Below are 14579 nucleotides of genomic sequence, written 5' to 3' on the forward strand. Positions count from 1 at the left end.
ATTATTTAGCACATACACATTCAAATATTTTTGCATATTTTAGCTATATGATTATATATATTTAGACATATAGTTATCCTAGAATATTTTCACTTTCTTGTTTGGATAGAGAAAAAAATAGTCTTGTAATCTTTTATTGATGTGTAATACAAAATACAAGTGTCACTTTCTTCAACAAACGTCAACAACAAGGAGAGAGAGCAGTGGAGAAGGCCTGGCTAAGGGTAACGTTAATGAGGTCCGAGTGTTGATGTGAGCAGAGTGGTGATGTAACCAGAGATAAGAGTGAAGGTTGAAGAAAGAGTGAGAGGAAGCTGGCCTTGTGATATTCAAAATGTTCAAAACTACCAGGAAATACAATACTAGTCTCTCATATAGAGAGAGCCCATAAAGAAAAGAAATAGTCAACCTGACAAGGTTGACAGACACAGCATAACTAAGATAAATAAAGGACTGACAAGTACTATAACTAAGGCACAATAGATGACAAGTTTCCATTCACATGCAACTCACGTACATACCATTCTAATACCCAACTTTCTCCAATGACTAGCATGCACTCTGAGTATCCTTTAACACACTCCCTTACTCAAAGATTTTGACACTAAGTTTCTTAGCAAGATGAACATGCTTCTTAATAGATAGCGCCTTGGTAAGAACATCAACGACTTGTTCATCAGTGTTGTAGTGGAGGAGTTTGATTTCATCATCAATAATTAAAACTCGGATGAAATGTAACCTTGTGTCGATGTGCTTAGTCCGGCCATGCATGGCCGGAGTTTTGGCAATCGCTATGGCGGACTTGTTGTCACAGTAAATCACAGTTAGTTTTAATTGTTTCTAATTCAAGTCATTTAGAAGTCGTCTCATCCACATCGATTGGCATGCTGCCGAAGGCACGGAGATATACTCTACATCAGTGCTTGACAACGTCGTGATTTCATACTTCTTTGAACATCATGTAATAGCTGGCGAAACCGAGATTGAAAACCCACCCGGAGGTACTTTTTTGGTCGTTGATCAACCCGCCCCAATCATTGTCCGTATAGCGCTCAAGTTTCAATTTATCAGTACACTCATATAGCAACTCGAAGTCAGTAGTGCTAGTGATATGATGATGCATGATACATTTTACCACTCCAAGGTGATGCATTGAGGGGTAATGCATATAATGGGCTACAATTGAGACATCGTATATGAGGTCAGGTCGGGTGTGCGTGAGGTACAACAAACTCCCAACCAGCTTCCTATATTTCCTAGCATTTGCATCTCCAGAGCCATTATCAAGACTAAGTTTCTCATTGGGATTCATGGGACTTGGTTTTGTTTTGCAGTCAAGCATTGTAACCTTGTGCAGAAAATTCTCAGCATATTTTCTTTGACAGACAAAGATGAAGTCTTTGCCTTGGTTTATTTCCAACCCAAGGAAATATCTTAGCAATCCAAGATCATACATATCAAACTTCTTCATCATGGTTTCTTTGAAGTCTATCAACATCTCTTGGGAAAACCCCATATAGATGATATCGTCCATATATTTGCATAGAAATAGGTAAGTTGAAGCTTGAGACTTTGTATAAAGATTGGGTTCATTGGAGCTGCATTCAAACCCCATTTCAATGAAACATTGGTGCACTTTGCTATACCAAGCCCGAGGTGCACGCCGTAGGCCATACAAGGCTTTTCGAATCTTGTAGACTTTCATTTCCTCTCCTTTGGCAACAAAACCCTCAGGTTGTGATACATACACTTCTTCATGTCAGTCTCCGTTCAAGAAAACTGATTTGATGTCAAGTTGATAGATTAACTAGCCTTTATGAGCACCAAGAGCAAGGAAGATTAGTATGGTCTCCATACGAGCCATAGGTACAAATACTTCGTCTAAGTTGACCCCTTCTCTCTGAGAGTAGCCCTTAGCTACTAAGCTGGGCCTTTCTCTTGTGTAGAACTCCATTAGCATCATACTTTGATTTAAAAATCTATTTTGGACAAACAACTCACTTCCCTTTCGTCGGTTCAACCAGCTTCCATGTCTAGTTTCATTCAATTGACTTCATCCCTTCTATCATGGCCGTTTGCCATTCATAATTTTCAGCAGCTTCTTCATATGTGGAGGGATTTGAGGCAGTAACAACAAAGGAGCAAGTGTTGTAGATATCAGTAAGAGAGTGATACCTTGTGGGAGATTCACCTAAGACGTTTTTACTCAAGTTTACAGGTAATTGAGTGTTATTAACAAAGGATGAGGAGTTTCCAATAACTGCAGATGAAGTAGCTGGAAAGAGCTCAGTTGACTTTTCTCCTGATGTGTTAACAACCACAAAATGAGGTGTTGAGTTGGATGAAGCTATCCAATCCCATGCAAGATTTTCAAAGAATTTCACATTTCTACTGATGGACACCTTGCTAGTTGACGGGTCAAGCATCTTGTAACCCTTCGTATCTTCATAGTAACTGATCAACACGCAACATTTTGTTTTAAAGTCCATTTTTTTATGAAGATGCGAGTCAATTAACACGTGACCCACACACCCAAAACTCATGTAGATGGCCAATTGATGATTTTTCACCTGTGAGTGCTTTGAACAGAGTTTGACCTTTGACTACACTAGTGGGTGATCGGTTGAGAATGGCAATTGCGAAAGCTGCTGTCACAGTCCATAGGGTTATCGAAAGATTCATCTCCTTAAGCATCGACCGCGCCATCTCAACGACCGTTCAGTTTTTTCTTTCGGCCACACCGTTGTGTTCAGGTGTATATGGTGCCATGAGCTGGTGATGGATGTCATGAGCTTCACAATATGTGATAAACTCCTATGAGAGAAACTCCCCTCCTCAGTCAGTCCTGAGAGCTTTCAATGGGCGGCTTAGCTGCTTCTCTTGTATTTCCTCGAACACCTTGAAGCGTTCCAAGGCTTGGACTTCCTCTGTATGAAGTGAGCCCAGCTATACCGAGAGTAATCATTAGTAAGAAGAAATATATACTTGTTGCCTCCCATGGATGGTCTTTCAATTGGTCCTACTAGGTCTCCATGCACAAGTTCAAGTGGTGCAGCTGCTCGCTGTGCTGGTCTCTTTGGAAAAGACTTGCGAGTTTTTTTCCCCAAAGCATATACTTCACAAGGATGCTCAAGCTTATCGGATGCAATATCAGGTAGATCCTTTACAAGTTCAGACTGAGTTCAAAGCTGTAAGCTTCTCATGTTCAAATGGCTGAATCTTCTATGCCAGAGTTTTAACTCATCATCTATGTTGAAGACAACATTGGCAGAATCAATGTTTCCCTGCATCAAGAGGGAAAAAGGCAATGTGTGGTCATGTGCACCCTGTACCAACACATTGTTGTTATTTACCATTAGTGATACTGCACTCACCACAAGAGAATATGAGAGTGTATCCCATCGTCATCAGCTGACCTGCACTGAGGAGGTTACGTGCCAGCTGAGGTACATTCAGAACACTTGCAAGTTTACTTACATTTCCTTCCTTTGATACAATCAGAACTATTCCAATATCGGCAACTTCCAACTTTTTATCATCGCCTAGTCTCACCATTTTTTTGGAAGTTTGTTCAAGTGTTTTGAATAGCTCCTTAGCCCTGGTCATGTGGTTTGAAAACCACTATCGATGAACCAGGTTGCACTGCTATTTCCTTCATTATCCTGTATAGCCATAGATAGCACTTCTTTTTTTTCTTCTTCAAGTTCTTCAACACTGCTTGGTTCTTCATCGTCTAGAGTGGCCATAAACACCACCTCTTCTTCATTTTTTTTTTAACTTTCTTTAACTTCTTCTTCAACGAAGTTGGCTTTATTGTACCAGCATTGAGATTTAGCGTGCCTATACTTTTTGCAAACATAACATTGAATTGGAGGTCTTTCCTTATGTTTAAGTCTTCTTCTCCAAACCTTTGTTGTTTATGTTTGGAGTCTTCTTGTTTGTACATTGATGTTGAGAACCTTCCCCTGCCTCAACCTCGGAAGCGTCTGTGAAAGAAGCCACGATCCTGGCTTCGACCTCCACGAATGCTAGTTTCTCCAACTCACTAATCATAGCTTGGAGAGATGCTTCCTCTTCTCTTGAGGATAAGGTGAGTATGGTTTCATGTTCCTTAAGAGAGAGCTACTAAGCTCTTCGATAGTAAGCTTTCCAAGATCTTTGGCTTCCACAATGGAAGAGACAATGTGCTTGAAGGTTGCGCTGAGGCTTCACAGAATTTTTCCAACCACGGCCATCTAATCCATTGATTCACCAAGAACCCTCAACTGATAGACAACATCCAAGACTCTAGTGATATAGTCTTGAACCATTTCACCATTCTTCATTCCCAGTATTTCCAACTCAGTCTTGAGAGAGTAGAGTTTAATTGAGAGAATTTTAGAGCATCCTTGATACTTTGTTTGTAGAATATCCCATGCTTGTTTAGCTGTTAGAGCCTCTGCGATTTGAATAAGGATCTTCTCATGTACTCCTTGTTGAATAAGATACAAGGCACTTGCATCAGCACCTCTTCTCTTTTCAAAAGCTTCTTCTTCTCCTTCTTTACTGAATCCATTCTCAACAATGCTCCAAAGGCGTTTTGAACGAAGCATAGTTTTCATTTTAAGACTCCAAAGGAGAAGTTCTCACCTTTGAAGACAGGAACACTTGTTGAAGTGGAGCTCGGTTTGGCTATGCTTTCCATAGCTTTGATACCACTGTTGATGTGAGCAGAGTGGTGGTGTAACCAGAGATAAGAGTGAAAGTTGAAGAAAGAGTGAGAGGAAGCTGGCCTTGTAATATTCAAAATGTTCAAAACTACCAGAAAATACAATACTAGTCTCTCATATAGAGAGAGCCCATAAAGAAAAGAAACAGTCAACCTGACAAGGTTGACAGACACAATATAACTAAGATAAATAAAAGACTGACAAGTACTATAACAAAGGCATAATAGATGACCAGCTTCTATTCCCATGCAACTCATGTATAGACCATTCTAATATCTAGTTTCTCTAATGATCAGCATGCACTCTAAATATCCTTCAACACCAAGGAGAAGAGAAAAGAGAAGAAAGAAGAGAGGAGAGGATAGAAATATAATTATAATAATATTTTATTTTTAAAATAATATATTAATAAAAAATATTTCACATCAGCAAAACCAATAGCAACCCTAATGTCTATCATACGTGGATGAAGATTTCCAAATTAAAAAAAAAAAAAATAAAGGATTCAATGTACATAAATTGTAATAAAAAGCCTAGAAAAGGTCGAAACCGTACTTATATAAAGACTAAAACGGTAATTATACCAAATAAAAAAAGAGTTCTTCTTGTATACTTCTCAGGGCCCGTTTGGTTGGAGGGAATGGAAGGGGATCACTCCTTACATCCAAACGGACCCTCAAAACTCTGCTAATTACATATTTACCCTTCAATACAACTAAATACTATATATTCCTTAAAAATTTGATTTGTTTACCTATACTCCTCTACACTGCATAAACCATTAAAATCTATTATGCATCATATAAATATTGATTTTTTGTAATAATATAATATAAATTTATTTAAATTCATAAAACTGCTCATGACAATATTAAATATTATTTAAATATAACAAATGAAATTAACTTAACTTTTTTTTTATGGGTATATTATGTATATGCAAAAATATTTACTTAATTACTATTAAAAAGAAATGAATAAAATGAGTTTAATTATTTTAGGAGTATATATACAAAAATATTAATTTAATTACTACAATGACTTTTAGAAGTATATATGCATAGAATCTTTGGTTATTTAACATATAATAATATATTTCAATAGTGTATATGAATAGAGGGGTATTTTTGCACATAAATTAAATTTTAAGAAAAGCATGACAGCTACGTAGCAGAAAAATAATAAGGAAAACAAAAATCAACATCCTGCTTCAATACAAAATAAAATTTTAGCCTACTTAATTTTGAGCTTAAATACAAATAAAACACAAGAATTCCAACATAAAAATAATGGTACTAAGCTTGTAAAGCTTGTGATACTGAAGTCCACTGATTTCGCATATAAATACATATTAACAAGAAGCATCAAATATATGAGGATTTCCGCTTTTTTTGTTGTTTAGGGTTTCATTTGTTCATTTCAATATCTCACAAACATTTCCATGAAAATTGATATCTATTAACTACATTTCGCCCGGAAGCATTGTGTCCTCCGGTAGATCACAATATGCATTGCCCTGTGAAATGTAAAAGACATTAATGCATGAATCCACATAATCGACCAGCAAAATTTATTTATGTTTGTGTCGGAATCAACACTGCTTACCTCTCCGGTAAGATGGCCGACACATCGTTTCTCAGCAAGTAACTCAGCCTCGGTCTGAAAACATTTGAGTTCGAGATGAACCAGCAATTCAATGATCAGAAAACTCATGCTTAATATAAGACTGACCTTTCTAAGACGTTTTAGGAGGAAATCGTCGATTAGTACATCTTTGACTAGCTCATAATCACCATCTCCCTAAAATATGGCGAGAAGTAATTTCTCCATAAAAGATAGGAAAAGGAAAAACGTAAGAGCAAATAAAGTAATACGGAGAAATCACAGACCTGTGATCTGCAGGGCATGCTGAAAACTATATCTTCTGCAATGCCATAAGGATTTCCATTGGTATAAACCTGCAAATATAAGAATGGGAATATAGAACAAAGTTCCGAAGCTTTTCACTGAACATGACAACAAGGGAAAACAACTTTTCTAACATGAACATACCCCGGAGGAGAACCAATCGCCTTCTGGAGTGGGAGTGATGAGAGACTTTATTGCATCGGCTATTGAAACAGCAGTTGATGCAGCTGAAGACCTACCCCATTTTTTAATCAGCACACCTCCACGCTGCAAGTAAAGTAGCATTATGACATCTGTATAATAACGAGTCATCAGTCACCCTTGTTTGTATGCGTACATTTTGAATGATGTTAGTGAACTCTTCCTCCAACCATTTGATATCATTAATAACTTCCTTTAGCTGGCCGGCCATCGATTTTAGCGTTTAAAAAATCAGGAACCTGTGGGAATAAAATCAGAGGGCCATATTAGAAAAGATCAGCGCTTATCTGTCCTATGTTTATAGTATACATTAGTAATTACAATTATAAAATAATTTTAAAGTTAAAAGGGGCATCCATATTCAGACAAATTATATTTTGAGCCAATAACTTGACCTGAGTTGTCGAATGATTTCCCCATATAGTAACATTAGACACTTTATCATAAAATACACCGGCTTTCAGGGCAAGCTGCAGTATATTGCAATCGTTAGTAATTCATATGATCATGTTTCAAGATCTATAATAATAAAGAAAACAGAATGTGCATATTTATATACCTGGCATTTGGCTCTATTTTCATCTAACCTAGTCAATGCATGGAAATTCTTTGCTGGTATGTTCGGAGCATTCTTCATGCAAATAAGAGCACTGTAAGGAAATTGGGAAGTAATTAGTTTCTCTTTAGTTCTTATAAAGGCTGCTCTTATTCTTGGATTTTTTTTTTTTTATATATCTCCACATGTGTTAATAAAAAAAAAATTCTCCTACAGATAGCTCAGTCGGTGACAATAAAGACGCCAAATTTAAAAAGAGTAAAATATGATTTAACAAATGAAAAAAAAAATTGCTTACTTTGTGTTGCACGGATTGCCCACAACTAAAACTTTTGCGTTCCGAGATGCCACAGCATTGAGTGCTTTTCCCTGGATTCAAACTTGCAAATCAAAATTCATATAATGGGAGGAAGTAAAAAACATCTCCTGGTATATACAAAAATGTAAATGAGTATGACCTGTTCAGCAAAAATTTGCCCATTAATATCCAATAAGCCTGCACGTTCCATTCCAGGACCTCGGGGCTTGGCACCAATTAGAAGAGCCCACTCCACATCCTGAAAGACCTCATAAGGATCAATTCCTATGCTTACTTCTCGCAACAAAGGATACAAGGAGTCCTCTAATTCCATAGCAACTCCTGCATAATGCATAACCAAAAGGTTTAAAGGAAGAAATGCTGGCTCTAATTTATATGTTTTGGTATATAAAGCAGATGCAGTCAATGACAAGAAACAGCATTTCAAACAAAAAAAGAACTTGCTTTCTAACAGGGAAATTTATTATTATATATAAATGTATGTTGATAACAAAAGCTAGACAAACTCACCTTCCAGAGCTTGAAATGACCTCTCAGATCCTAACAATTTTAAGGCAATAGGTTGATCATACCCAAAAACCTCACCAGATGCCAGCTGAAATAGAAGGTCTATGTATCAGCAGTCATAAGCAAGGAAACGTGTTTGTCCGCATGCGTGTATGCTTTCAAAAGAGATCGAGATAGCAATAGCAATATTTAATTAATTAATTTGTCATCTAGCTAACCATATGTATACAATAAGATAACCACTCTGTATCTAATGGCCTGATGCATTGACATGTTCAGCATAAAACATCCAACAATCCAAATAACATCTTTAACATTGCAAGGAGGATTTCCCAATTGTTCCTTACCTTGAATAGTAAATGATTAGAAATCATCCCTGCCGCACCAGACACCGCAATATTGATTAGACTCTTCCATGACTTTGTCTTCTCTTCCTATAATCCAAAAATTACTCTCAACATATATACTGAAACCAAACAAGATTAAGTAAACTTTTAAATACACCAGTCAAGAACATGCAAATTTAGAAAATTTGTTTTGAGAAAAATCATGAAAAGTTTGATTTAGTGAAATGAAACAAAAACATGAAACAATTATTCATACATTTTGAATCAAGAGCATGCATAAAACCAAAGATGCTTTTTTTCACACATAATAACAAACACCACCAGCTCATTCTAGCCAAAGAAACAACTCATGCCACAATTCGCATATTCTCATCCAATCACATCACAAGCATAAAAACAAATAAAAATTCAAACTGGCATGGATTCTGCCCTAAAAGATGAACACACAAACCAAACAAATAAAAACCAGCAAGCACAATCATTTATCAGTAAATTAGAATTCAAAATCCAATCTTTCTCATAACTCAACAATAAAAACAAAAGAAAACGAGCACTACCGCCTTGAGATCGTAGGTAGTGCAAAACACACCGAAACACTCCTTTTTTCCCGCAGAATCCGCGGGAGTCGCAACAGGAACCTGAATTTGGCTACAAGAAAAAAAAACACAAAAGAAAAGAAACAAAGATAAGAGAAACCCTAGAATTAAATCAAGAAAGAGGTGAAAAAAGTCTCACTTGGGAGCAATAGAACAGAGAACTCCATTGGGCCGGGAAGGGCGGAGAGGAATGAAGCGCCGGCGGGAGAGAAGAGGGTTGGAGAACCTTGAAGAGAGGCTTGAAGGGTGCACGCGGGCTCTCGGATAGGAAGGAGAGAGCTCAGCGATCGCCATCGGAGATGCGGAGAAGCAGAGAGGAAGAGGAGGGAAGGAGAGTGAGATAGTGGATTTTGTTTCTAAAGAACAAAAGAGGAAGTGTTTAAAGGCCATGGAGTGGACACGTGGCGTAACGATAGAGACAGACAAGATGATCCAAAAGATGATGAACGGATACGGATCCAAGTGGATGATAGCGGATTCGGGTTGGCAACCGAGACTGTAACGGTAATAAACCATTTTATCAACAAACACACGAGAATGGTATTAAATATCAATAATGCTATTCATCCCGAAACATTATCCGAATGCAAATCCAGAAGTGAGATTTGCCAAGATTACCATGGTGTTTGGATTCAAAAGTCAAAAGAAAAGTAAGGGGAGAGAAGGGGAGGGAAAGTGAGGGAAAGGAAAAGATGAGTTCAACCTTCGTTTAGATAGACAAATTTTATTTAGGGAAAGGAAAGAAGAGTTCTTTAATAAACCTTGTTTGGTTATGGAAGGGAAAGAAAAGGAAATGATATATAATAATATGATTTACCAATTATACCTTTCTTATTAAATAAAAATTACTAATTTCTATTTAAACACATGATTTATGAATATCTCGAATAAATTCACACTTTAAGTATATTTTTTTAATAAATATTAAAATTATTATTTTTATTTTTATTTTTATACTTTAATTTTGTCTCTTCTCAAATACAACCATTTATTTTTCTTTTGGAAATATATTATACATTATTGTCTTGTATAGGACAAAAAAATGTTGCTATTTATATCATCACAATGGATTGATGCTTGATTAGGTCTACTAAAAATATAAAAATAATTAAAAATAGCTAAAAATAACATAAATATTATTAAAAAAATAAACAAAAAAATTTAGAGAAAAAAATAACTTGTTCCTTTTATGAAATATATGAGAAACAAAAAAATCCTAAAAAAACTAATTTTTTTTCAAATTTTAAAAAATATTACTACGATGTTGATGAATATGTTTGATGTTTAATGGCCGGGAAGGACCGAGCACCAACTTTTCCACTAGCTCCTTTCTTTTCTCCCACGGACATCCAAGCATTGCCCGTACTTTCTCAGGACGTTCAATGAAATAAAGGTAAATAGTAGTCATTAAATTTGAATCTATTCCTATGTCCTCCAAAAGCTTCCAAATGTCACCTTCTGAAATTGGATCAAATCGAGTATTGACATTTTTATAAATGGCATTTCCAGCAATTAATGCATTTGCAACCATTTCAAATCCCTCTTTAATGAGTTCTCCATCTTTGTCATCTAATTTTTGCTTTCTTTGCTTTTTTTAGTTGTTGAATTGTTCGAACTTCAAAAAGCAACTCTAGATCGATTTTTCGGGGATTTTGAAAGATCAATAAAGTGACCTCCCATAGTGTCATCGTTCTCTAATAATATCTTATTCTGGGAGACTAAATTATCAATTTCTTCAATATTCTCCCTTAAATCATCATTAGTTATTTCAAAAGATTGTTGTTTTCATTTCATTTCTGAAGCAGTCTCACTTCGATATCCAGTGGCTCGATCATTGCCATACAAAATCACCAATTTATCAAAATTAGAAATGGGTTTAGTCCACCACTCTTTAGCTTGAGGATATTTTTGAAAAATGGTGAGCATTATATCTTGTGAATATAATGATTAAAACACATAATAGAAAAGATATGAAATTAAAATAATATAATATGTAAGAAAATTTTACCTCAATCAATCGTTCCCATACTTCAGGCTCAGCACCCCATAGTTTAGAAACTGGATCCCAAGAAAATCCACTCATCCCATTATTCTTGAACAAGTCATAACACTTGGAGAAATTTTGTTTTATTTTCTTCCAACGATTTTTTATTTTATCCTTATCAACAGGTTTCCCAAATGTTGCTTGTAGCTCAGTAACTATATTATCATAGGCATGTGTAGTAAATGTGGAACCAACTCTATTCCCCATATTATGTTGATGCAAAAATGCATCAACAAGAGCATCATCCATTGCTGGTGTCCATGTCAAAATATCATCATTACTTGTCCCTTGGTCATTTTTCTTCCTCACCATTCTACACATTGTCAACACACACACACACACACACACACATATAAAAGGTTACTACACAGAACTAACAAGTAAGTTTTAATTTTTTTTAAAAAAATAAAACTTATTCCATACGCATCATCACAAATACCTATTATTATAATAAATTAATAACTCATTATAGTAAAGAAAAAGTACATGAAGATAAATAAATATATATATATATAAATAAGTATAAAATTTTAAGAAAACAAATAACTACTAATGGTCACTTTCTATAATCTATCCACATTGCATTAGCTATTGAATCTCTTATTTGTTCTCCTTTAGCAGTTTCTTCATTCTCATTTCTTGGAGCATGGTATTCTTGTTCAATAAATTCAACTGCTAGTTCTTTATCAACCTCGATTATAAGATCATCATCAGGGTCTGCAGTCAATAAGTAATTATGCAGAATACAACATGCTAAAATTATTTCGTTTTGCGTTCGCACTTCGTATGTTGGTATATTTGCACTCGCAATTATAGGAAATCTTTTTTTTAAAACACCAAATGCTCTTTCAACTGCATTACGTAGAGATGAATGTCTATGATTGAATAACTCTCGAGCATTTTGTGGGCCATTATTTGTGAATTCTTTTAAATGATAGCGGACACCTCTATAAGGCGCAATCAATCCGCTTCTCAACATAATTCCAGCATCAACAAGATAATATTTACCTATTCAAAGTTTAAAATTTAGTATTGTAGTGGTTTTGTAAGTAATTAAATCAAATATAACATATATATAACTACCGTTTGGAATTATAAGCCTATCTTCTCTTGATAATGCATCTTTCACTATTCTTGAGTCGACATGCGTGCCTTCCCATCCCGCTAACACGTAAGTAAATTTCAAATCAAATGAACATGCTCGCCAATACATTTTGTGTTGGGTAATCTTTTTCGACCACGTATATTTTTGGAGCCTCTAAATTTGACACTTTAACTCGAATATGCGTTCCATCTATAGCTCCAACACAATCCTAACAATTATTATATGCATCAAAATTTATTAATATGAAAATAACCTTATAAATTAATTAAAATGAGTAAAGATTTTTTTACCTTAAAGTATGGGTAGAATCTACTATTCCCAAGTATCTCAATAGGAATACTTAAGCCATTTGGTTGTTTGAGGAATTTTTCTTCTAACTTTATTATAGCTTTTAAAACACGATGTAAATGATGACTAGTTGTTTCTCCTGAACGCCTAAACCAAAATTGAACTTCACTATTTTTTGCATGATGAGACAATACATAAAGACTTTTAGCCACTTGTTCTTCAATTGAAACTTGTCTTGTTGGTTGTAGGTCACCATGTCTTTCTAACATAGCACATAAATCTAGAAAAGCTTTAGGTTCCATCCTTATTATATTCCGACTCCTTTCACAACCAACAATTCGGCTCATTATTTCATCTCTAACTCTGTCTCTTTCCGAACTCATACTATGATCAATAGCTTCTCGATGTTGTTTTTTTCGCACATACCAATAAATAACTAAGCAAATAACATATACAACTGCCCTTCGACATGTTTCTTGCCACAAATACTCCAGCGTCGCCTTATTGCTTTGTTTGTCCATGAACGCTAAATAATGTACAAAATAATTAAAATATTCTTCTCTTTATATAACAAGAAATAATTCATAATAGTTATATTTGTGGCGTAATAGGAAAGGTTTTTTGCTATAGATGGAAAGATACATCTTGAAGAATAACTTTCTAGAAAATAACCTATATTTTAAACCAATTAATTATTGTTTTTGAAAAATAATCTATAAACGAAATTCTTGCAAATGATTTATTCTAATCACTACAAATTACCAAATTATAATAAAATATAATTGCATTAATGTCTAATCACATAATTTATAAAAGAAAATAAATTATTCGGAGATTTGAAGCACAAATAAACTATTGTCTATCATATAACCATATAATATTTGCATAAAGAAGACAAAAACAAAGTTGAAGATAAAAGTGAAACCAAAATATATATTTCTCAAACATCAAATTTTTGAAATACAAACAAATTATTAGTTATCAGAATCTATAGTTGAAAGAACAATCTACCTTTTGAATAGCACGTTATCCTATGTAGCACCACGCATGAACAACTAGTCGTGCCAATGTAAAGTAGCTTCTAACTATTCTTAGAATAGTTCCCCTCTCAATTATGCAACACCAAATTACTTAATTAGCATTTAAAGACCAACTCCTCCTACAATTCTATATGGATCATCACAAGATCACTTTATCATATTGTTAATAAACCTATTTTAATATTTTAATTCATAGCATAATAATCATGTTGCATTAGATAATTATTAGTTTTTTTTTCTCACTCAAAGAAAATTTTAATTTTATTTGTACTTCGAATAAAATTTCAATAGCAATAGAATTATATTAAGAATAGAATTCTATTAAGATGAATTATTCTAAGAATGAATTGAGAAATTAAAAACACAATATAAACAAACAGATAAAAAAAAATAAGCAAACAAAAAATAAATACATAAAAACAAAGATTGTGATGGGTGTCATGTGAATACTTGATTAAAATAAAATTAGATTGAAAAAAGTGAAAGAAAAAACTTATGAAGTGGTGTTATGTAATTAATTTAAAAAATTAAGGGTAATAAGGTCTTTTAAAAAGTTTTAAAATCTTTACGAGGTTCTCCCTCCCCCGGCACCCCAAATCGGGGGCCAGGAAAAGGGGGGTTTCGGAGGGTTTCGGAGGGTCAGAGTTAACCCTTCCTTTCCCTTCGTTAAATTAAAAATACCAATCCAAACGAGGGAAGGGCCGACTCTGACCCTCCAAAACCATCGCTTTACTTTACTTTCCCTCGCCGGCCCTCAATCCAAACATAGCATACACATTTTTTTTTTGTTACAACACTATCTCCGAAGTTGTATTCGGGATACTTCGGGATCAATAGCACTCATTACTCATTAAATATTCCCTCCTGTTATATTTTAATTGTTATATATAAATTTTGCATAAATATTAAAATTATTATTTTTTTTTAAAATAAAAAATTTATAAAAAGATATTTTTATT

At 34.6% G+C, this 14579-nt stretch overlaps 2 protein-coding genes across 2 annotated transcripts; both read right to left on the reverse strand.

Moving 5' to 3' along the window:
- Positions 1-940: 940 nt before the first annotated feature.
- On the reverse strand, positions 941-1615 carry LOC120249449 (uncharacterized mitochondrial protein AtMg00810-like). Its single transcript, XM_039257995.1, has one exon. The coding sequence runs from the start codon at positions 1613-1615 to the stop codon at positions 941-943; it is 675 nt and encodes a 224-aa protein (XP_039113929.1).
- Positions 1616-5935: 4320 nt separating this feature from the next.
- Positions 5936-9490, reverse strand: LOC120265712 (malate dehydrogenase [NADP] 1, chloroplastic). Its single transcript, XM_039273665.1, is given in 15 exon segments — positions 5936-6225; positions 6315-6368; positions 6441-6509; positions 6599-6667; positions 6762-6884; positions 6955-7017; positions 7019-7057; positions 7214-7288; positions 7378-7468; positions 7673-7743; positions 7833-8014; positions 8204-8288; positions 8548-8634; positions 9105-9195; positions 9283-9490. Coding segments are annotated over 15 exon segments (1308 nt in total). The 5' UTR covers positions 9438-9490; the 3' UTR covers positions 5936-6171.
- Between the last annotated feature and the right edge of the window lie 5089 nt (positions 9491-14579).

Source organism: Dioscorea cayenensis, chromosome 1, assembly GCF_009730915.1.
Source record: "Dioscorea cayenensis subsp. rotundata cultivar TDr96_F1 chromosome 1, TDr96_F1_v2_PseudoChromosome.rev07_lg8_w22 25.fasta, whole genome shotgun sequence".
NCBI lineage: Eukaryota > Viridiplantae > Streptophyta > Magnoliopsida > Dioscoreales > Dioscoreaceae > Dioscorea > Dioscorea cayenensis.